We start from the raw sequence: 24,780 nt of genomic DNA, 5'->3' as shown, positions 1-24,780 counted from the left end.
GAAACAAACTAATTTATCATAAGGAACATGTAAAAAGTGAGGATGAAAAAAATATTTAAATTATTTATATCTTTTTAAGAAATACATACTTTATTTTAATGCCAATTATTGTATCTACATTATGTGCTTACAAGCGTTTTTCATCTTATATGATTAATTAAATTCTTTTTCTGTGTAGTTACAATACATAAGTAAGAAACATTTTTAACAACTAAACTTTAAAATAGAAACCCAACTTCATAAATTTCTTTTATCTTACAACCATGGTTTCATTATATCACTATTTCACCATAACGTGAACATACAATACGGACAACGATTGTCTATTCACAAAACATACAAAGTTTATATTCGATAAAATAATATAGATGTTAGATGAATAATTAATATAAATTGATCACCTGCGATGTCTTTAAGATTGCTTCAAGTTTTGTATTGTTATTCATCTTTTGCAACTGCTCACATATAATTGCGGCTATTAATAGGCAGTAATTATATAACAGCATTGTTTACAATTATAACGAAAAAGCAATCATAATTTTTACGGAAAACAACAAATAATACCATTATCAAAATGATTAGTAGTATATGAATATTAGAGACAGTATGTAGAATGATTCAGAACTGATGTGCCTTTCTGATTCAGGGGTTGGGAACCTTCAGAATATGTGTGTATATTTGATGCCGTCTTATTAAGAAGGGTTTAAACCCCGACACCGTCTTAACTGCAAACTTCGTCATGAACTTATGTATAAATATCTTGTTTCATAATATATGTCACTCTAATTATGTTTAATAGTTTTTATTTATTCTCCTTATTTTGATCAACTTTTAACGCAAAAAAGTACAGACATACGTTCATAATGTACTTAATTGAATTCGGTGTATCAATTCTAATTACAAATTCAACTCTTTAATTCACCGTTAATTGTTCAATAGTTTCTAACTGTTCCATTTCGATCTTTTTTAGGGAATCGTGTTGTATACGAAGTCTCTCAAGTTCCATAGATTTTTCTATAATCTGTGCCTGTAATTTAATATATAAATGTTGTTTCTAAATTGCTTAATAAATTAAAATTTATTGAATATACATTTACATTCGTCAACTTCATGAATTTTACATACTCATATATAAAGTTAACGTTTATTTTATTTTAGAAGTTGATTATTTTCGATAAATAATTGTTATACAATAAACTATTTTAATTTTTAAATGACCTGAATTTGTTGTTTTTGAGCATCCCTTTCTTTCGCAACAGAACGGAGTAAATTCCGAGTTCCAATAGTTTTCATCTTCTCTTTTTCCACCTCATTTGCCAACTGATCTATTATTTGTATAAATTCATCGGAATTCATTTGAAATTCGGTAATTTCTGAGGAATAAAGAACAGTATCGAGTCAAAAAAGAGAGCACATGTATAAAATAAGTATTTAAAAAATCATATTACAAATTGTTTTGTGGTACAATTATAGGTACAAAAGATATATTTTATATAAAAATTCCGAACATATTATTCTAAATATATGTATCATACATATAATTTAATTATTTTTAGTATTATATATTATTAAGTTTAAACATAAATTATTATAATTATATTCAGTAAGATAAGCTTTGAAAACGAATTGCTTATACAATAATGGATACATATTTCTATGATAACAATGAAAAAATAAACAACTTCTATATGTATATATATATGACTTAATTTAATATCTAATGATATACATCAAATTTCAAATTATTATAGTAGCGGTGCATTTAAAATACTGATCAGAAGCATCCAAAGGCGGTAATACAGATGGCAGTAATTACTATAGGGAAACATGTAGTACGAGCATTTGTTTTGCACAGAGAGTATATTTAACAATCGCTGGATGTACAAAAAATAAGAAATAACGCGGTAAGTTAACTGAAAAACCTTGTAAAAAATCTTGTTTGTTTAAATCGTGTATGTCAAAAGTGTACGTGTATACACATTACTTTGCATGAATTGTGATAATTTCGGTAAAACTCACTCGAAACAAAATTTTGACATTCTTCTTTAAGCTTATTCGTCTGATTTGCAACTTCTGGTTCTAATACACGAATTTTGCTTAAATCATCAATATAAATTCCATACTTTGCTAAAGGGTCAGCCATTTTCTTAAATAAACAAACGATCGACTCTTCGGTAGCTGCGCCTGCGCGTATCCAGAACTAGTCTTCGTTTCTTCGTACTAGTCACTCGCCAAAATGGGAATACGATAGGGTATATTTTTTGCCGAGTCGTAAGACACGAAAGAGTAGTGAATCGTGTTTTATTTAATAAGATTTTAATATATAAGATGAGACTAATAAATGCCACATAAAACATCTTTGTGCTGGTTACCGTTTATCGATGCGTTGACACTCAAGAGACGCAACGCTTTGTTCTTTCTCTGTTATATATTTTACATTTAATATTTAGAAATCGATATATTTTTTCATCAATTTATTTATTAACGTTGATACTTGACGGTCTGATATATTATCATTATCATCCGTTATGTCCGGAAACCACAAAGCAGGAATTAAATATCCTTCAGAATATGTTAAGCTCAATATCGGCGGTTCTCTACATTACACTACTTTAGGGACACTCCAAAAACATGACACTATGTTACGTGCTATGTTCAGTGGCCGCATGGAAATTCTTACAGATCCCGAAGGTGACATTTTACAATATTGTTAAAATTTAATATGATAATGAATTATACTCTGCACATTTTATTCTTTTGCAATATCAATTGAAATTCCTCGACTTAATAAAAATTCATATTTGAAATCTTCTAATATGGAATCATATTTTCATATATAAAAATCTCATACACCTTTTTTTTTTTAGAAATGCAGTCATTGTCTTTCATTTACTTAAAACCTATAAATATAATTTACAGGGTGGATATTAATAGACAGGTGCGGGAAACATTTTGGAACAATCTTGAATTTTTTAAGGGACGGTTCAGTTCCATTACCAGAAAGCACTAAAGAAATGGCAGAATTACTTGCAGAAGCAAAATATTATTGCATTAGCGAATTAGCTAAATCTTGTGAACAAGCACTTCTTCGAAAGGAGAGAGAAGCAGAACCTATTTGTAGAATTCCACTTATTACTTCTCAAAAAGAAGAACAATTATTAATTAGCAGTACTACTAAACCAGTAGTAAAGTTGCTTGTTAATAGGCACAATAACAAATATTCATATACAAGGTGATAATACCTGCTTCCTAGAAATTGCAGTATGCAATGAAACAAAGAATGAATAAATATAAAAAGCCTTGTCTTTACAGTACATCAGATGACAATCTCTTAAAAAACATAGAATTATTCGACAAAATGTCCCTTAGATTTGGTCGTAGAGTACTATTTATTAAAGATGTAATTGGCTCCAGTGAAATTTGCTGTTGGACATTTTATGGTCATGGTCGCAAAGTTGCAGAAGTTTGTTGCCACTCAATTGTCTATACAACTGACAAAAAACACACAAAGGTAATCTCAAATGTATATGTAATAGATTTAATTGTATATATCCTATGCGATTATGAATATAATATGTAATATGATATGTAATGTAAAGTAACATGCCATACTTCAATGTAGAAGAAACAATAAATATTTAATTTATAATACATAGGTTGAGTTTCCAGAGGCCAGAATTTATGAAGAAACATTAAATATTTTGTTATATGAACATCGAAATGGTCCTGACCAAGAGTTAATGCAAGCAACGTCATCGCGCGGTGCAGTCAGTGGTGCACCACCTTGTACGTCAGATGAAGAAGAGGGTGAGCGTTCAGGCTTGGCTCGCCTTCGCTCCAACAAACAAAACACCAACTGACCCAACCTTACCCCCTTTGCCCCTCCTAATCCAGCGACCCTTAACGTTGTTCGAGTCCTCGCTCTTAAAACGCGAGCCAATTCGAAGTAAGATGTGTGAAAACGGAAACTAAGCAAAATTTTATATATACATGCATACATATATAGACATCTATGCATGTACACTTATATATATATGTATGTATTCCCTCGTACAAAATTGAACGATCAATATGGTTAGACTTGATTATTAGTTGTACCACTAAGTTTACAGTCTTACACTTTCTTATAATCGATATTTATACATCCTAATTATTTCACATATCTGGGATCATTTATAGAACAGAATGACAAATTCGTCTTAGATTTATTTATACTTTTATTATATCGTAAGATGTAGAAATATGTGAAAATGTGATATGAATACGTTTTCGTATTTCTTATTTTCAGATCATAAATTTTTAAAAGAACATAAATACGAGTACTGTTTATGTGCCAAATATTCATGTTAGAAGTGAAACAAGAATAAGTCGAAGTTGCCATTCTGTGATCAGTGGAATTATTTACTCTTATACTCTATAACAACTTTTAAGCAGTTATTTAGAGTACTAAATTATATAATAAAGTTGCACAACATAGGATTGCATTGTTACCTGTTATAAGTATTATTATTACTATATAATTATATTATTACTATTATGGTTATTACAATTATATTATGATGATGATGATGATTATTATTATTATCATAGCTATAAACTCGACATGTTTATATTTTTTTTTTTACAGAACAAAATTCTATGTGTCAATAAATTAATAAAATAAAAGATGTGCTTATATGTACTTGCATTTTTCAACTTAAGTTCTACTAAACTGCTTAAAGGATGGTGCGGAGTGAACACTGCCAGTAAAATAATTTTAATGGAGTATATAAATTAGCCTGGTATAGTTTAAAAATGAATTCAAATTATAATTGGTTCTTCGATCTTAGAGTTACAAATGTTGGTCCTTCACTATGAACAAGACAAAGACTTTTATAAGCACGTAAGCTTTGTGTTAATTTTTATATATCATTCCAAAATGTGGTACATTTTTCTCATATTAATGCTTTTACTTTGCTTACACGCTTTCACTTATAAAAACAAATGTATTATGATTCAATGAATACTGCAAATTAATATCACATATTCTTTTTAACATGGTGCAAACTCCTATATTTAATGAAGGGACCATATGTATTCCTATCTCGTACCTACAATTACTTTGCTGTAGGAAAGTATATAAAAATCATTCATTAATCCTTGAATTATTAAATTCGTGGATCGAAATCTCACTTTATTCTCCCGAATACAAGACGATATATCTAATATATTACAGTAATATAAATATAACAAAATTTTGCAACAAAAAACAGTTTAAGTTCCTATAATTTTATGTAAGAAAAATACCGGTATTATAGCTAGCGAATGTGGTTCATATTTCGTATTTATTATAAATCTCTATAGTTAATAAAATTATGTAACATGTAAATTAAGGTAAATGCAATATATATTATATTAATCAAAACATTATTGCTGCTTGAATTTTTCAACCTCACAGTAGAGCACATTTAATGGCCTCCTTTGGCAGGTAAAACAGACACGAGCTATAACATTTCTTCAAATTACATATTCTCATATATAAAATGAATAGAATTAATTATTTTTAAAAATAAATTAAAAATTGTACTGATTATTTATCTTTTCTTTCAGGAAACTAGTACGTCCCATCAAAATACATAGGGTAGCCATGGTCCACTTATTAAATCTGCGAAATTCTTAATTTAGTTACATTGTATAAACCAGCACCGTTTATTAGTTAAAATATATAAAAAGCTTTGTGTGTGTCTTGTATCCGGGTGAATTGATTACCTATTAAAATTTTCAACATACATAAGCATATACATAGTTATATAATTCAATTTATTTGGAATTTAAAAATTTATCTAAATACCGCTCAAATAAGAAAATACTTTCTTATTCGCACTCCTTGTCTAGGGTTCACATTTACTTATACTTTTAAATTTACATATTGAGAATATATACACAATTTCACAGATGAGTTTGCAAACTTGCCAAAATGTATTAACAGTAAAATATTAAATAGTAACATTATAAAAGGAACAATATTAAATTCTATCTACTAGATGTATAAATACCCCTAGTATAAGTACATGCACATGTAAATACTATTATTGTTACAAAAGACTAGAAATGATATTATATTTGATAATATTTTGTGAAAAATAGATTAAACTATAACTTTTTTATAGGTTTAAGTTTATATGACATTAAGTATAATAATATTCATGTTTCAATAAATTATTCGTGCATCCTCTTATATATATATATATATATATATATATATATATATATATATATATATATATATATATATTCTATATACAATTAACTATGGAAGTCTTCGCACATACCATTAAATGCTACAAAATTTCATTACTAAATTAGTGCCAAATCAAAGTATGTTATTATATAATGATATATGTATTTTGTTTAAATGAAAATTACACTTTTATTAGATGCACTTGAAAAGATTTTTGTAGGCCAACTGTATGTGAATAAATGAAAATATGTTAGTTATAGAAAAGATGATAATATTTAACATTATGTTAATGGAATGCTATACATGTGAAAATCAGAATTTTTAATAAAATTAATATTGTTGTATAAATGTAATAACAAATATACACATTAAAATCATCTTCTGGTCAATGATATTTTATTATTATAAATTGTATTTATCTTTCTATTTTTATCATATTATGAATATTATTTTAGTATACAGACTGGCTCAACTAAACGGGATTAACTAAATATCCGCCTTATTTACTGTTATAACTTCTTAGGACAAAGTTACAGTATTCCAAGAACATGGGAAGATGAAAATAATTTCTTCTTATAATCATTTCTTTTATGTGATTTCAAGATTATCAGTTTTTTTTTAATAGAATGTCATATATATTTTTCGATATCCTTGTAGAGTCTAAAAAAAGAACTTCAATAACCATACCGACCCCATCATTTAATTTTAAGATATTTGGGAGTAAAGTGTGTGACAAAATTAGTGACAAAATTAAAAAATCGAATTTTTCCGGTAGGCAAAATTTATTAACTTTTGAGGGCTCAAATGAAAGTTTAGAACGTAAGGAATTAATTAAAATTAGTTTTATCTAATTGGTCTTCCTGATTTCTTAATTATGTTATAAGAAAAAACAAATTTCCTCTCTGTTATGTTATAAGCAAGTTTAAAAAATCATCCAATTGACTAAGAAACATTATAACCACCTAGCAGTGAAATGATGGAACTAATCTCTTTATGATAAAATTAAAAAATGAAATTTCTCGGTCTATGAGGCGAATTCTTGAACTATTCAGGAATTAAATCAAAGCTTTAACATTCCAGAAATCCTTTCTGTGTAATATTATTCTGATTTCCTATGTAATTAATTATATGCAATTAGTGCAAAGTATCCTATTTTAGATATGGTGGCCCCACCTGACTCGGCGAAGCAGTAGTACTGATAAGAAGCAAAATTTTTATTTAATAGATGGCACCACCATATCTAAAATACGGCGCCACAGTTTTGTTTCATATTGTTTGTTGACACGTTGAGGAGTACGGATTCGTAATAAAATGGGTAAAACGAAAGATATAAGTTCGGATGAGGAAAGGACTTTAGGTACGACTTTCGATGTTTTAAAAAATTAACATTTAGTTTACGTAGAGATGGAAACATTTATTATATTTTTCATTTTATAAATTTCATTATTCATCTTTAGGCTAAGTATGTTAGAGATTTAATATCAGCATTAAAGGATTTCAATGACGCTTTACAAGAATCTGTTTCGTGAAAAATTTAATACTTTTTATATGCATTTATGTTTACTTGTAATGATCTTTCAATATTTATCTTATATATTGTTTTTCTTTTAGAAACTAGTGAAGTATCTCCACAAAAGAGACATAAAAAGCATAAACATAAAAAGCACAAAAAAAGGAAAGTTACTCACAATGATAATGATGGCTTTAACGATGTTGCTACAGAAACAGAAAAAAAGAAGACGTTTCGAGTTAAAATAAAAAAAGATGATGAAAAAGGGTAAGTAAAGTAAAAAGGAGCAATAGATTAGATATTATGTAATTTTATAAATAATGGAGATATATTTATTTTATTATTTTTTGTAGTTTAGAGAAACCTCGTGAGAAGATACAAAAGACATCTAATCTTAGCATCGCAGGTGCAAGCACTGTGCTATCACCAAAAGCTGCAACAAAGAAAAAGGTTCCAAAAAGTAGTAAAGGTAAAGATAGTGGCACTAGTAGTGAAGAAGAACGATGGCTCGATGCAATTGAGTCTGGAAAACTTGAAGAAGTAAGTAATTGTAACTAGTGTTTATAATATTGATTTCTTTATGAATAAGTTTTATTTATTATAGATTAAATATATGTTTTATTCTAGGTGGATGATGAGCTAAAAAAGATTAAACCAAAGGATCCAAAATTAATGACAGCACGTCAAAGAGCTATGTTTGAAAGAAAGACTGATACAGAACCAAATCCAGCTGTTGAACAACTTATGTCTTTACCAACTGGATACAAAGAAAAGGTTATGACAGCTGAAGCTATACAAAAAGCTGCTCTTAAATCCTTGAAAAGGAAACAACTTGCTGATGAGAAAAGAGAAAAAGATAAAGTATGTAATAATAATCAAAAATAAATATAATTACTATTAAATAGTATACTGGATTCTATGTAAATAGTATTTAAAATTATACTTTTATTCCCATAGAAAAAGACAATGGAAAGATTACTGAAAAAGCAAGAATCTAAAGCTTCTAAAGTTATTGGTAAAGGAAAACCTTGTAGAAGGCAAGTTCCCTTGGTTACATACCGTTTAACACTTGAAGGAAGTTCAATATCTTTACCTCCTGGAGAAGATTTTCCATTACAGCCTACAGAGGAGTAAGTCAAAATGATAGATAGTTTGAGAAATTTAATTGAAATTTTTATAAAATCAAATTATTATATTATTTTGTTGTATTTTTCTTTTTCAGAAAGGAACCACCCATACGAACTCTTTGTGGTGTAAATCAATGTAAAAAGCCCAAAAAATATTCATGCTCAAAAACGGGTGTACCATTATGCAGTTTAGAATGTTATAAAACTAATTTAGCTCTATCTGTATAATTAGTTAATATTTGAACTTGTCTGTGTTAGTGTATATACATCACATTACATTTTTTAATATACATCATTGTTGAACAGTTTTACAAAGAAGATAAATATAGATAGTGTAAAATACTAGATATATATTATATTTAAAAGAAATTAGATGTTTAATTGAAACAATACGGTTTTAAATTCAATTGTTAATATTACTACTAATTTGTAAATATTTTGTACATATCATTAAGTAACTTTCATTGTAGTATTTCGAATATGAGTATTTAGAAAATAAGTTTATGTACATAATTGGAATATGTAAAGCAGAAAAAAAATATATGTAATAAATATTTATTACCTGCTTTTGAAAACAGGTAACGATATATTCATTAAGTTATCATCAAAATTTGTTAGTCATATACCTTTCGTTAATATTATATTTTCTTCCGGAAAATATTCGAATCTGCATCGAATGCATCTTGCATAACCAGAAGTAGCCTAGGCCTTGCTTTCACCAACCAAGATAGGCTCAACTAAGTCGCCGTATGATCGTGAAACGCGTAACATCGTCAGTGTTTATTTCCCGAGTCACCGTCGACTCGTGATTCGCGATGATTGTATGCCGGTTTTCGTAAATTACTAAATTTTGGGGAAACCCAGTTCGTCTGGGTCAAAATGTGGTGGTTCAAGAACTTTATAGCTTTCACCATCTTTTTTAGTTTACTACGAATATCTAGATCTCAAATAAGGGGTGAGAAAATAACTTATCTAACTTCAAATATTTATGTATTATCCATATTTGAAACGTCTATGTTTAATAAAATAAAATTATGAAAGTATAACAAAAAGAATTAGTTTCCAAGTATATTACATTAAAATTACTTAAAAATCAATATATTTGCAAAAATGCGATTGCAAAATATTAAAACGAAGCTTTTCATTCTATTGAAGAATCTATATTGAATGCAAATATTTAACAACATGATTAACAAATGCTTAATTAAGTATTTAATTAATAGTTTACAGAATTAATTAATATTTTACGAAATTCAAGTCTTATGTTATTAACTCGATTATATATCTGAATTATTATTTAATTTTCATTAATTATTCGTTAATAAGTTTTTGTAGATTACGTTAACTAGATTGTTTTTCCTTTTTAAAAATTAGATGGTGATTCTCACGAATGTCTACGATCTTGTGCTGACAATGCACTTTCAAAAAAAGTATGCCGTTACGAATTCTTCGTTGAAGAATCACCTGCCCCGATCAGGTAAGATAGATAGAAGTCAGATAAGGTCTACGAATTTATTACGTATTTAATACATCGAAATCAATATGTATACTTTCGAAACTTTTATTTCAATCCAAGTTGAAACTACCAACAAGCTTTCGAAATTATTCTTCCACACGAGCAATTTTATATACTATATAATATAATGTAACCGTTTCTCAATCAATTAATACAAACAAAATGAATCAAATTTTCTATAAAATTATATAAAATATAAAAGAAAACTATAAATTTTACACATGAAATCATTCTAATCTAGAAGGATGTATAACTTGTCCTCGGGCAATGCTGAAAACAAACTATAGCGCCGCTCAGGCACGATGTAGACCTAAATCAGCGAATATCCTCTTTGAAGGAGAAACCTGTCGGAATCTCGGTCAATTCGAATCACTGTGGAACGAATACACAATTTCTAGTGTAATTCAAGAACTAACGGTTCACACGGGTACTAAGTGCATCTTTTATTTTTTCAATTCCCAACTGGTTCTTACACTACCACTTACTGTCACGAACATGATACTTGTATTATAGAGAATAACGCTAGCTAGATACATAATAACATCATAGGTATACTTTGCAATCGTTGTTAAAATTGTGTGAAAATTCTAATCGTTATTAAATTTTTTTATTATTTTTTATATTATTATTCTAATATTTCATTCTGGTCACGATACGTATTATCTGATGTTAAGTACATATGCATTAAAATTCTATTCATCTGAACTTTTTAAAGTATGGATGGGCAGAATTAATTGATATTATATACATATACCATTAATTAATTTTTCTTATATTTTTATTGTTATTTACAGTATTCGCGATTGTACTAAAAGCAAAAACGAATCGATGATCCACGACAACGTAATATTATCGAATAGCTTTCTAAGAATCAATGGGAAAAGCCCAGGCCCACAAATAGAGGTAAACATTTTTGAACTTATTGTTATCTTTCAATTTATGTATTAGGGTTATTTTATACCTCTTTAAAAGTAAAAGTCTTTTGGTTAATTAACAGTACAATTTCAACGCACTTAATATTTTGAATTACGAGTTCACCTTTCAATTTTCAGGTATGTCTTGGAGATACTATTGAAGTGATTTTATACAACAGATTAGGGTCCGAGGAATTATCTTTTCATTGGCATGGTATACGGCAAAGGAATTCGGCTCATATGGATGGTGTTCCGATGGTCACACAATGCCCTATTTTGCCATTTGGGGGTTTTCGATATAAACTAAAACCGGAAAATGTTGGTACATACATTTATTATGCACACATAGGTAAGCACATCGTATTCAAAACGATGAAATATGCAAACTGATTATATGTGAATGCTAATAAAAATATTAAATAATCAAGAACGATTGATTAATCGAAAAAATATTATGTTCTACAGATGACTGCAAATTTAATACTTTTCTTCTTAAAAACTAGTTCTTATTAAAATAAGTAACGTTTGTCATAAAAATAACTAAAATCCACCATGATTGATTAATTTATCAAACGGTGTTTCACCATCGTTATCTTTCAATAGTTAAATGCATAATCTCATAAATCAGGTATAATAAAGTGATTGTAAGGGTTAAGAAAATTAATTTTATTTAAATTGTTAAGTTAATTGTTATGTAATTTTTTAACTGTATCACTTTGATAACGTTTAAATCAATTTCAATTTTCCCGCGCTGTAGAACGGCTTCTACTCCTGCGAGGACAAGCAAAATTAAAGTAGATCAATAATCTTGAAACCGTGTACTGTAGAAGTAAGGTTACAGGTTACATGTTACGCTTACTGTTTTAGGAAAAGTAGTGCGTATTAAATACTTAAATATCAATTTTCTTGACATCTATCTTTTTAAATTTGATATGTGTTAAATAGTCAAGTGAATTATAGTAATTTTGTGGTGATAAAATACAATGTAGAATTGAATGTAGCAAGAGATAATCTTTCATGCAGGAGGCTCAGGTACATTAAGTCATTTACATAATATTCTCAATATTTTAAAAGACAATCGTAATGACATTGATTGCTTAATGCCTCCTTCACTTTAACACTGATGGACAAAAATAAATTCATTTGTGTCTTCTTTTATAGCGTCTTTTGATCTGCAGTGTACATTATTATGTCAAAAGCATTAAATAAAAATAATTTAGTATGAACTAAACCGAACTAAAATAAAAAAAAGTGCAGTCGCTTTAAACTTATTTCGTATACGAAGAAGATTAAATTTAATATAGACAAGAAATGAACTCGTCCAAATTTTGTTCTTATTAGCGCCCTGGATTATCACGTTATAGGTATATTGTTCCAATAAGAAATTTTGTCTAAAGTATCAGAAATACCAATGCATGTGAAAAATATGAAATTTATAAGAAGTAATATGATATTTTTAATCGTTATTGCAAAAATAGTAGTTTTGAGGAAACATCAGCTAAAGTGAGATCAGCAATCGTTTCGATTTACCTACGTTGTAATCGAACAAAACAAAATCGAGGAAGAAGATCGATAGTAAACATTGAAAGAATAGGCGTGTCGACTTTTAAAGTTGCTTAAACAAAGAACCTCAAATTAGCTGCTATCAATCTTGTCATCTGAAATTAAATTTTTTATTATTGCGAATATCAAAAAATTGCTGTACAGTTCTAAACTAATTTTGTATTTACTTTCTATATAGTATTATGATACAAAATTAACGAATATCTCCTTAATATTAATACATTTTATTTATCTATTTCTATAATTATTAAATTTACAATTAAAAATTATCGCACAATTTATTCACAAATATAAAATAAAATTACTATAATGTATTTATAGAACGTGAATCCTTTCATTAATCATGGATATAACAAAAGCATTAATGACATTGAATTATTAGTTTCACAGCAGGCCGACGGCGTATACGGGTCGTTGACAGTTCGAGGACCACAAGATGACCCTAGCTTGGAAAGGATACTTCTCTTGTCATCAAGGCCGCCAACTCCTCTGTCGCGACACTCGCACCTACACCCACCTACGCCTAGTGAACTTCTCTTAAATGGCCAGGTATTGTTTTATCTAATTAGACAAGACGCTACGGTATAGTCAGAGAAAGATATATGTAATTCAGCATGAAATGTAGCCAAGATTTCCACATGCCCAAGGAACAAAACCGTTTTCGAAGATCAAAATTCTCGATACGAAATAATATGACAATAAGAACAATTTTTATACAAATATTATTTACTAGTGTTATTGCTTTTTACATTAAGATATTTTTATAATCATTTATCAAATGAAAAATTATGTTTTATTAGAACATGTTGAACAAACGAAAGCTATCTTTCTCTCAACATTGTAAATTTTTTTAATGATATTTGTAGTTCTCTATGAATGAATGAATGAATATTCCAGCAACGCCAATCACCGCGCATATACCTAGCGTCTTAATTAAAAGATATTTCGAGTTTTAGTTTCATTCGTTAATTCATATTAGTAAAACTTGTTGTATAATATAGATTACGTCACCGGAATGAGAACTTTCTCTCGTTGTACATTATGTTTCACAAAACTGACGTCATCATTGGCTATGTCTTCTTTTTCAGAATAACGGATCTATCTTGCAAGTCCATTATGGAAGGAAATATTTATTGCGACTTATTAACGCCAACGCGTACAATTGCCCTATACTATTATCCATCTCTGGCCATGATTTTCGCGTCTTGGCTGCCGATGGGAACCCGGTTGAACCGACGGTGGGCAGACACATCTTTTTCTTTCCAGGTATGCAGGCGATTCTCCTTGCTTATACCGTGTGTTTTGTACATTCGGCACACGTAATATATGATCGTTGTACGTACATGTCGGATATACAAAACTCTTCATCCGAGATTTTATATTTAAACCTTGCCTCTCGGTTTTTCGTGTACACAATTGCGCTCAGAATTTAAGTGAAAGCGAGTAAAGGGGGCGAGAATGAATTGCAATCGATAAAGGTAGGACGAAACATAATAAAATGAAATTGAATTGCAGCTCGTAGGATTAAATTATGTGAGCAAATGTAGATAGGTATAAGATAGATATGTATATATAGCATAACTTGAGTATAATTGCCGAAGACCAATCGAGATGAAATATTATAACTTAAGAATGTATATGTATATTAGAAATATTTTTGAAAAACATGTAGCGTAATTCAGGTCGTTCACGACATGTGACTTAAAGCGATAAACGATGGTGAATAGTGGAAGAGTAAACGTTTGATATAACCCTAATTGTCCTGCGTAAACTAAAGAATTTACATGCGTGATCGCACATAAGCGAAGCACGATTCTGCCTGATGATGTTCATCCCGCAAAAGACTATAACTAGCGTTTTAAAAATGGTAAATTAAAGAAAGCAAAGGAAATTACAAGTTATGCGAAAGAGGAGACGACAACGGAAAAGAAAGTGGCACGATATAAAGGCCAAGAACGAACGAAGATGAAGTAGTCGAAGAAAGGGAAATGATGAAGACAATGAAGAGAAATGATAAAGATTTATGTTCGACAAGGAAGTAAAATGACAAACGAGAAGGAATGCAGAGGAGAAGATCAAAAGAAAGGAAAAGGAAGAAACGTAGCAGAAGACAATGGAGATAAAAAAACTTGGCTACCGTAATTAATGGAAAAGATAGGGAAAACAAAAGAAAGAGAAAGAGAGAGAGAGAGAGAGAGAGGGGGTGAAGGAAATAAAGCGGTGGAAGCGACGCGGTGGAATTGAAGAAGAACGAAAAACGATGAAACGAGGCGCAAGGTCGTTTAGTAAACAAAGAGGAAGGGAACGCTCGAGGATACACGCAACGAGGCCGTAAGAAAGAAATGCGAAAGGGAAAGGGGGAAAGAAAAAGAGAGAAGGAGCAAGAAAAGGAAAGAACGAAACCGCTTGGTAGTCGCACATGCAGCGTGCAGCGGTGGCTGACTCGTTCGCGCAGACTCGGCCATCTTCGTGTTCTCGCCGGGTTTCCGCAAAGGGAAATAAAGAAAGGAAGGCGACCAAACGCGCGCGGGTCTCGCGCAAAAATCATTAAAACGCGTGCTCGATTCGCGGCTGCGGCGTCGTTGTCGACTCATAGTCGACGATTTATTAGCGGGTACCCGCCCGCTTGCTTGTCAGCCGACCGCATCGTTTAACTTTAGTCGACATCCGTCCGTACTTCGTAAATACTTGGACGTACGAGACACATAGGATTCTTTGGAGAAAACGGTGGCCACTGGCCTAACAAGTGCCCGCGCGTCGCCGTAATATCGTCGTGGCCACTCTATTTTCCATGTCTAGCGACGACGCGTGGAACGAGCCAGAAACGAACGACACGCGGCTCGGCATGGAGTGGACTCGCGACAAAACTCTCGAGCTACTGCGCGAGTATCAACAGAGACGCGTTCTCTGGGATTGGAATGCTCGGGGGTATCGCGACCGAACGAAGCGAAAACGCGCGATTCAAGAGCTCGCCGAGATCCTTTGCTGCAACACCCTCGAAATCGAGAAAAAGATCACGAATCTCAAGTGTCAGTACTCGAGAGAAGTTCACAAGATACAGAACAGCCGTGACGCAGCTACCGGGCCCGACGATGTTTACGTATCCAAGTGGTTCGCCTTTAAAGCGATGCAGTTTCTGCAATTTGGCACACGTAGATACAGTAAAAGGAAGAAGGTAGGTAGTTACATAGCTATAGATCGTTCTTTATCATTGCGCGTGTATATTACAAGTACGATGTCGCGCGAGAAATCCAGTTGTGACAGATATTTCGTTCCCACGTGTCGCATTTACCTTAACGGAATAAATATACAGACAAGACTCTCTTTCTCTCTTGCTATCAATTTCTTCAAGAAAGAAATACTTAGTGTACTTTTGCCCTTCTTTTCTCTCTTTTTATCACGCAAAATCTTTGGTAAGCAGAATCATAAAGGCTCCCTTTCTCCAATCGTAAGGAGGTTAGTTTACGCCATATAATTGGCCAAACAATTTCGAAGAAAGACCATTGTGTTTGAATGCATTTCGTGGAAACGATCACCTCGCCTGAACGAAGCGTCGCTGCTCGGGATACACGTTTCGTCGACTCGTAGCAATGCGACGTGTCATTCTTTTTATAGTAATTTTTCGTCCCGTGACTTTCGCATTTCGAATCGATTTTACTTGAAACGTGTCCGATTCTCCTGCACATTCGTGCGCTACCCGATTGCTGATAAATGATAATTCTATCCTTTTCCAATCTGGTCGTTTCCATGCTCGTTTTCTTACATTCTATACTGTATCTGTTCCTATCCGATTCTCTCCGTCTCATTTGCTTTGCTCCGCCTGTCGCCGCCCGCCTTTGTGTTCCTCCACCACTTTCTCCCACAAAGTTCTTCCAGTCTTCGTCTTCGAGAAACCGATCCAATTATGTCGATACATTGCTGCGATTAATTTGCCAATTTTTACGCAAATTTATATTTTTATGGACGCAACTAAAGAAATAGAACTTAAGTAGAGAGACGCGTTTTATCCGTTAGAAATTCTTACGGGTATCATACTCTCTGATATTTTCTTCTTATTGTCTTCTATATTGTGTGCAATCTTTGGATTATTGTATGCTTAAATTTCGCATAAATGCATAGGAATCCGCAATCCAGACATGATACTCGATAGAGTTTTTACTATTTTTATCGTTATTATTTATCGTTATCACTATATTTCTATCGTTTCGTAAGAAAATGTAGAGGTTATTGGACGCGCTAGAACAATAGTTACGAAGAATCTTAGATATGGTTAGGCGCATAGGTACATTAAATTTCGCGAGAATTTATTTTTAATTTGAAAGTTACATAGTTCGATATTATTTATTCGGAATACTTTATCGAAAAACCGGTTTGAATGTTACGATATTCCAATGATTATTACATTTGATTATTTTTACTAGTTTAAAGTATAAATATTAATCAAAGTTCAAGGAACTGGTTGCAACTTTATCGCCGAGTCTAGTCAAGATAAATAAGAAATCGATCATGAAATGTCAGTATGCGTAATAATATATATTATATCTAGGGATATATACACGTACATATAGAGTGACAAAAAATGAGCTAGGACTTTAAGAGTTTTATTATGTCAAACGGGAAAAGTAAAGTATATTTCACCCTTTCACAACGTCGTTCTTGCTGCGCTATGAACGAGGTATTTTGCATATCTTTTTCTATAACGTTTTACAGGTCATTTTCGGTCTAACCGTGATTAAAAAATTGCTTAAATTTGAGGAAAGAGTTATTATTAATATATGATTTCTTGCTTCGGTCATACAATATAGATTCGATTCATAAATCAAACGAAAAGGAATAATTTAAATCGAAAAGCAGTTTACTGCGAACTGATGCGTGTGCTTTTTCTTAATTAAGATACGTTCGGGCATTGTTTCTCGAGCTATTTAAATATATTCCCGTGAAAGTTTTTAATACGGAGTTTCCTTGAAAGATCGAAATGTTAGATTAACGTTGAATCGTGTGAACCGAGTATAGCGGATTGAATCGCGATTCGATTTGATTGTGTTTACGCGTGCCGTGTAATTATAATAACCAGGAATGCGAAGTTTTCTCTGGACTCCGGCAAAATTTTTGTAGGTAAATTAAATTAACACGAGAAGCGTGCGTGCAATGAAAATTGGCTTGTGTGGATCCCTAAAATATTGTATCGTAATTAATGATAATAATTACTGATTAAACAAAAAGAAAGTAAAACATTGTTGATAAAACAGAGAAAAACTAAATAGGAACACGAATTCTGTAATAATACGATAACTCGTGAATCATACTCTTGTTTTTTCCCTATTACTTGTACATTTACTAACACGTTCAAAAAATAGAAATCTATGCAAAGCGGTAAAAGGTAGATTTTGCTTAGTTAGTTAAAATTATTTTTTATTTTACAAATAGTATTCTCTGCTCGTAGTTATTATAATATACAACCTTAGTTAGCAATAAATTATGAGAAACATTATCGTAAAAGACCATGTCACATTAGAATTATGCGCATAAGTAAGTAATAAGGAATATTTGTAATGTGAGGAGACTTAAGCGACTGGACCGGACTGTAATTTTGTTTTTCGGACAAGAACTTTGAACGATAACTTTTCTCTATCGAATCTATGTATCAATCTGAAATCTTGCCATTTAAACGAAACACCATACGTATGTATGTAAAATAGTAGGTAGAATCACTCCTATTATAGAAACTCGAACTATATGAGCTGCTGTTTATCCCTCGACGAGTTCAGACAAGACAAATCCTATACATTTCTGTTCTACGTGTTTCCTGTCACCCCTATGCTCAATGCAACTGGGTTTCACTCGCACGCGTGAACGTACGCACACGCGTGACGATAAACCGATCGCAATCGACGACGGCGATAGATATGGAAATATATTCTTCTCCCTGCAGAAAATCGAGGAGGAGACGTCCAAGCTGCAAGAGGAGTACATAGTTAGCGACATCGATCCCGAGAGCATAACGTTTATAGACTGTAACGAGGAGACGAACGGATCGGGAACTGGTTCGTTCAACGCCTCGCTAAGCGAAGATGCGGAAGAATCGTCATCCTCGAGCTTGAAGGCGATGGAATTGTATAACGGCTCGTCGCAGAATCATAATAGTCCGATTTGCGATCTGGACGAGTTCGGACAGACGAAATTGGAGACTACTTGCGACGAACGAAAGAGAACGAAAGAGGAGTTCGCGAAATTCGCGGAGAGTATCGCGGTACAGCTGGCGGAGATTCCCGACTCGTATTCCAGATCAGTAGCGAAGCTGAGGATCAATCAGATCCTGTTTGAAGCGGAGATAGGCGTCTACGCACAGACACGTCGCTAACAAATGCAACTTCGTTCCGAGTTCGAAGAAACAAATAAAAGATGATCGTAGTACGATGATGGTGAAACGTCTCCGTAGAAAGAGATTTGTACGCTACATACGTGTTATTTTGTCATAATTAGTCGGCAAACGAGGCGATGTGTTCATATTCCGTATGGACGTTGTATGAATTCGCAACGATGGACGATAATTAACGTCGGTGTCGGAGTACGAGATGGATCAGAGAGATTGAAAGAAGAAATGCTTTTGTGACTGAATGAGAGCGAACGAGTAACTCTATTTAGCGCGTAATTGCACCAAGTAGATGCAGATACGTGTCGTAATATTATGGGAACTATCGTGAAATAGTAGCGTGGATCGTGCTCCAATTGTACGATCGTTTTAACGACACTCCCGATTTTCACATAGGATTCTGTTAATATATTATATTTAATTCGAAGTTCGTCAGAGAAACGACAATACGAAGACTTTTAGCGTTTCTTGCTTATCAGGATCATTATTCGATTCCCATTTCTATCTTAAATTACAGATTAATTACATTCATCGATACAAGCTACGCGAAACTTCGAATCGATGATTAAGGATAGTAACGTAAGTTAAATAGTCGGGATTTTTAACGAAACACATTGAACAATTTATTGTAATTAACTTTTCGTCCAATTTTACACAATGGAGTGTAAAACTTGCGTGAACAGATTGTATAATAAGACACGAAAGTTGTACGAATTAAGACGTAATTTACAGTTGAATTCGTAAATTTGAATGCATGTAGTTGGCAAAAAGTCGTTTGTGATATCGCTCATTATACGAAGCAAAGTTTAAGGGATTTGAACGAGACATTTAAGAAATTGTTTATACTTGATATTATATTTTTTTGTAAAAGATCTTTTCCTGGGAATTAATCGTTCAAGGCCCCAGGTATAAACTCGAATATCTCTTTGGAAGGAAGATAAACGATCTACGTATTATTAAGATTGTTGTGCTCCGAGAGTAAGAGGATTCTGTGAAATCTAAGGAATAATTGACATTATCAAGGGGTAATAAATTTTACAAAATATTAGAAAAAAGATATTTTGTAATTAAAAGCCAGAATCACGCTGTATTATAAAAGGTAAACGAAAGGAGGAATTTATTTTCCAATATTTAAATACCTTTTGCGTATGAAAAATACCTTAACAGGTACGTTATCGTTTTAGGATTCGATTCATGAAGAAGACTGTATTTCTAAAATCTATTGCTATTTTTCGCTATTGTTATTTGTTTGTTTGTTACGATGTAACTATAATACGAATCAAGTATCTTTTTAAAGTGAAACGAAATGTTACTCATATTCGATGGAAATAACGGATATGTGATTTTAAATGTGAATATAAGTCAAAAGTCCATGACATTTGAGTCAAGTTGAACAGAATAATGATGAAATACTGGTGAACTCGCTGGAATATTTAGAAGGGAAGTTTATAAACTTACGAATAAAGATTTATTCATATTGAGCAATGAACACTTGTTCAATTTTTCAAGGAAAAAGTATGTAATAAAGATTTTTCTTTATACGAACAACTTTCTTATATTTTTGATACATGTTCCTAAATTCTTGAATTTTATGTAACTTTCAAATTGATCTGGAAAATTTGCCCGTTGAAAAGGAAAGTTGATTGCCAATTACAAATACCGATTTGATTGTTTGCAAAATATCTCAACGAGGAAGTATTAATTAATGCGCATATTGTAATACAGATCATATTTTATAAAATGAGTTCCAACGAAATTATTGATCCACCTAACAGCGATATTCGTCATTTATACAATCTGTCTTATAAATGATCTAGATTATAAGAATGTATTCCATTGATAGGTATCGTTTCAGGGCTTTAAATAGTAGACGTAGCAAAGTATAGACTACAAACTATTTTTTATCGAAAGCAATCCCTCCGTAAAATTGAAAATAAGTCGTTTTAGATTACTTTATTAATTTTCGTTTAAGAGACAAACTGTATTGTATTTCATATCATATCAATTAAATCCTTTGTCAGTAGGTAGGTATAAAGAAAACATTAGATAGTAATGATTGTACACAAGATTCAACAGTCTCCGGTGTATGTCTTTATATAACTCGTTCATCCTTGTTCCTGATTCTACGATAGTTTTATATTTTTATATTATTGTGATCGTTTTTAGAAGCTTTACTGACAACCGTTAAATTTTAAAATACATAGTGGAAACTAATATTCACACGATCAAACATCCTTTTTTTTTTTTATAAGTTTGCATTCTCATTTCTATTAAACAAAATTTGGTTCTAAGATCATTATCAGAGGAATATTATTTCTTCCGATCGAACCTCTTTCTCATATGCTAAAAATTTCTTCGTGGTAAATAATCTCGAATCAATTTTGTTCATATTACCACATCGATAATTTTAATAATAATTGATCACCAATCTTTTAAATAGATCCGTTCCGATATAATTTAAGTGAACATTTCATGGATAAAGATATATCATGATCCTGCAAATGAAAATTGACAAAATCACAGTGTAATTGTTGTAAAATTGATGATCAGTAGAGACAGAAATATAATATAAAAATAAAAATGATAAAACTATAATTTGCTATTATTTTTAATGTCTAATCGTAGATAAATCGAATAGGTATTATTAACATTTAATAATAATAAAAGTAACATTTTCTTAGTCGTTACTTTAATGTATATAAATATTTTTCAGTAGTCGTAAAATCAATTTTCTCGCGTTTCAAGTTTCTATCAGATATCAATCTTAATGATGCTCAATCATGAATTCAAAAGAAATACAGTGTCTTTCTGTGCAAAAGAAGAAAGTACATAGGCGAGAATGTAGAATAAGTTACATAGGGATCTAAAAGTTAAACTACACGATCGTTGCCTTGATATCCCATAACTTTTCTTCCGATAAATAGCGATTATAGCGTATTAATATTAGTGCATCAATAGCACAATGTAAAAAATCTCTTGTAAAAAGACATAACACTAAAGTTATCTATTTATCTGTCTAGAAAAATCTTGGGAAGAATCAAAGTGATCATTGAAAAGTTAATGTTGTTCTACACGCGTGATTTTATTCTCGTGATTCATATTTTTTTCACATATTATTTTATTGCAAATGAAAACAATTGATCATTAAAAGTAAATATTTTATGTATTTATTCCAAAATATTGTTGGATATCAATGTAATATAAACGCTATTAAAAACAGATTTGAGAAATGAAATTTTCAAACGTATAAACAATTTCCTTGGTAAAAATAGAAACTCGGAGGATAGTAAGTACATATTTATATACATATGTGTAGTAATTGCAGTTTTGTGCTGATTACGAAGAATTAATTCGAACTGAGATTAAAAAAGTTTGCTGGGAGTTATAGGCATATCTACATGCATATACTCAGCAGCAATGAAACTCAAATTCTTCCTGTATTACGATATACAATATCCCCATAGTATTTCTTATAGTTTATGTAGCTATGCTTTTTTATATTATAGCAAAACGCCTACACTTTACTTTGTATACCTTTATTCAATAAAATAACTAGGATACCTGTTTCAGATATGCAATTACTCTTTCCATAAATTCAATACCATAAAGTTAGAATATCAGCTTTTAATAGAAAAGTGGATATTTCTAGATGTCACCAACGAAATTTGTATAATATTAAGAAATAGGATAATCTTATCATTTTCTTTTTTATTTTTTTTTATAGATTCTCTACTATACGAATTTAATTTTAGGTGAGAGATTTGACATAATTCTCGAAGCAAATCAACCTCCTGGGAAATACCTCATTGATATAAAGGGCCTTCGGGACTGTCAAAACCTTCATCAGGAAGCTTTCATCCTTTATGATGATATAAAACCGGAGTCCGCTATAATCAAGGACGAAAAACTATTGAAAATCAATGACTATGCAATTACGAACGAGGGCCACGATTGTCATGAAATATCAAGGAATTTCATTTGTGGTTTGGATTTAAAAGGATCGAGAGGGATCGAGATTAACTCAGACGAAATTATTTATATTCCATTCGACGTGAATGCTTTTTCCTATTTCACGGATGAAATGTCCGACTACAGATATAATTTTTACGGATGCCCTTTCTATCCATCAGATCTAAGTAAGGACATGAAGAGTTTGTTAATATTAAAACTATCAGTCTGTAATGCCTGCCTAAATGTATTATACTATGCGTAAATGACCATAATTAATTTTACCAAAAGTATCTGCATAATTTTAGCAATTGCAAAATCAAACATTTGAAAGTTGTTACTTGGGCTGATTTGATAGTTGTAGGCGTCAGAACTGTTATTTCTAATTACTATTTTGTTTGTTCAATATTATTCAATATAATTTTCACTTACTTATAAATATAAAATACATACGCGAAAGATATGCCACATTACATTTATTCGCGATAGTTTCTTAATGGATCGTAATTTTTATTTTCTTAAATCTTTCTTCTTTTTTATACTTCTTGACTTTCTACATCCACAAACGCAAATTTCAGGTGTGAGCAAAGAAGGAGCAAGGGTTGCACAAATTAATCGTATATCGTTTAAATATCCCATGTCTCCGTTATTGTCTCAACCGGAAAATATACCAGAGGAATCGATTTGCTCTTTGGAAACGCGTTCAGAAGAGTGTGCTGACACACCATTGTTTTGTGAATGTATTCACGTGATCGAAGTTCCACCTAGAAAAAATATCGATATTATTTTAATAGATGAAGGTAATTTTAATTTACTTTACATTATGATTTATTATTTTATATTTAAAATAATTCTTTATTCAGGTTTTGGCGGAAATGTCTCCCATACGTTTCACGTACATGGCTATAACGCGAGTGTCCTAGGAAAAAGTAGTTTCGAACGAGCAATTACCAAAGAAGAAATTATCCTGTTGGATCGTAACAAACAGTTAGATCGCAATTTTTTAAATCCACCCCAGAAGGACAGTTTCGTTGTGCCAAATAAAGGATACGTTATTCTTCGTCTTTTTACTGATAATTTAGGTAGAAACCATTATATTTGCAATCTTTAGCGAAATCTCTTAAGAGAAGAATAATTTCATTTGTGAGAATCTTTTAATAAAATTATGACATGAATTCATTTACCATTTGCAGGATATTGGATGTGGGAAGCAAGAAGCACGGCAATATCATCAGGAATATCTGGACCTGTTATGCAATTTTTGTTAAAGGTAGGAAATCGTGAAAGCTTCTTACCCGTTCCTTTGGACTTTCCTACCTGTGGAAGTAATAAACATCCGGACATGGTATTCGAAACCAACTAATTTAGTGTATAAACTGTAATTTATTATATTACCATATATTTATTTTATATTCTGCTACTTATTTCAAGTCAATTAATCATATTAATTTAACGTTGTACCATAAATAATCTTTATTTACATAAAGAAAGAGAATCTTTTAAAAGATAAATATTTTTCTAAAAAAGCAATTTGTGACATATATTGTGAAGAATAGAAACGAATAAAATAGTAGATTCTAGAATGCAATTGAAGAACCAATAAGTTTGG

The 24,780-nt window shown here is 31.2% G+C and overlaps 5 protein-coding genes across 6 annotated transcripts; 4 read left to right on the top strand and 1 right to left on the bottom strand.

Annotated features, from left to right (window-relative positions):
- Positions 1-86: 86 nt before the first annotated feature.
- Positions 87-2,154, bottom strand: IFT20 (intraflagellar transport 20). Its single transcript, XM_069112615.1, has 3 exons — positions 2,020-2,154; positions 1,219-1,373; positions 87-1,027 (listed from the first exon to the last, which is right to left on the bottom strand). Exons 1-3 carry the CDS (start codon positions 2,141-2,143, stop codon positions 914-916), a joined length of 393 nt encoding a protein of 130 aa, XP_068968716.1. The 5' UTR covers positions 2,144-2,154; the 3' UTR covers positions 87-913.
- Positions 2,155-2,528: 374 nt separating this feature from the next.
- On the top strand, positions 2,529-5,730 carry LOC138179629 (BTB/POZ domain-containing adapter for CUL3-mediated RhoA degradation protein 3). Of its 2 annotated transcripts, XM_069112612.1 has the most exons (5): positions 2,529-2,691; positions 2,920-3,232; positions 3,313-3,511; positions 3,657-3,807; positions 5,590-5,730. In XM_069112612.1, the coding sequence occupies exons 1-5, from the start codon at positions 2,529-2,531 to the stop codon at positions 5,595-5,597; spliced, it is 834 nt and encodes a 277-aa protein (XP_068968713.1). In that variant the 3' UTR covers positions 5,598-5,730. The 2 variants fall into 2 exon arrangements, with proteins under 2 accessions (XP_068968713.1, XP_068968712.1); XM_069112611.1 differs by lacking the exon at positions 5,590-5,730 and having other exon boundaries at positions 3,657-4,912.
- A 1,707-nt stretch (positions 5,731-7,437) lies between these two features.
- Positions 7,438-9,085, top strand: LOC138179628 (INO80 complex subunit B). Its single transcript, XM_069112610.1, has 6 exons — positions 7,438-7,577; positions 7,832-7,997; positions 8,084-8,270; positions 8,358-8,591; positions 8,688-8,860; positions 8,953-9,085. Exons 1-6 carry the CDS (start codon positions 7,532-7,534, stop codon positions 9,083-9,085), a joined length of 939 nt encoding a protein of 312 aa, XP_068968711.1. The 5' UTR covers positions 7,438-7,531.
- Positions 9,086-9,676: 591 nt separating this feature from the next.
- On the top strand, positions 9,677-24,534 carry LOC138179620 (uncharacterized). Its single transcript, XM_069112589.1, has 10 exons — positions 9,677-9,812; positions 10,232-10,334; positions 11,168-11,276; positions 11,426-11,636; positions 13,233-13,399; positions 13,939-14,116; positions 22,976-23,359; positions 23,750-23,971; positions 24,035-24,253; positions 24,365-24,534. The coding sequence occupies exons 1-10, from the start codon at positions 9,737-9,739 to the stop codon at positions 24,532-24,534; spliced, it is 1,839 nt and encodes a 612-aa protein (XP_068968690.1). The 5' UTR covers positions 9,677-9,736.
- Positions 14,125-20,515, top strand: LOC138179631 (uncharacterized). The gene is made up of 2 exons (XM_069112614.1): positions 14,125-16,025; positions 18,783-20,515. Exons 1-2 carry the CDS (start codon positions 15,642-15,644, stop codon positions 19,209-19,211), a joined length of 813 nt encoding a protein of 270 aa, XP_068968715.1. The 5' UTR covers positions 14,125-15,641; the 3' UTR covers positions 19,212-20,515.
- Positions 24,535-24,780: the final 246 nt, after the last annotated feature.

Source organism: Bombus flavifrons, chromosome 5 (assembly GCF_040668555.2).
Source record: "Bombus flavifrons isolate JBK064 chromosome 5, iyBomFlav1_principal, whole genome shotgun sequence".
Taxonomy (NCBI): Eukaryota; Metazoa; Arthropoda; class Insecta; order Hymenoptera; family Apidae; genus Bombus; species Bombus flavifrons.
Note: the sequence above shows the minus strand (reverse complement) of the source record. Positions and strands in the feature narration are given on the sequence as shown.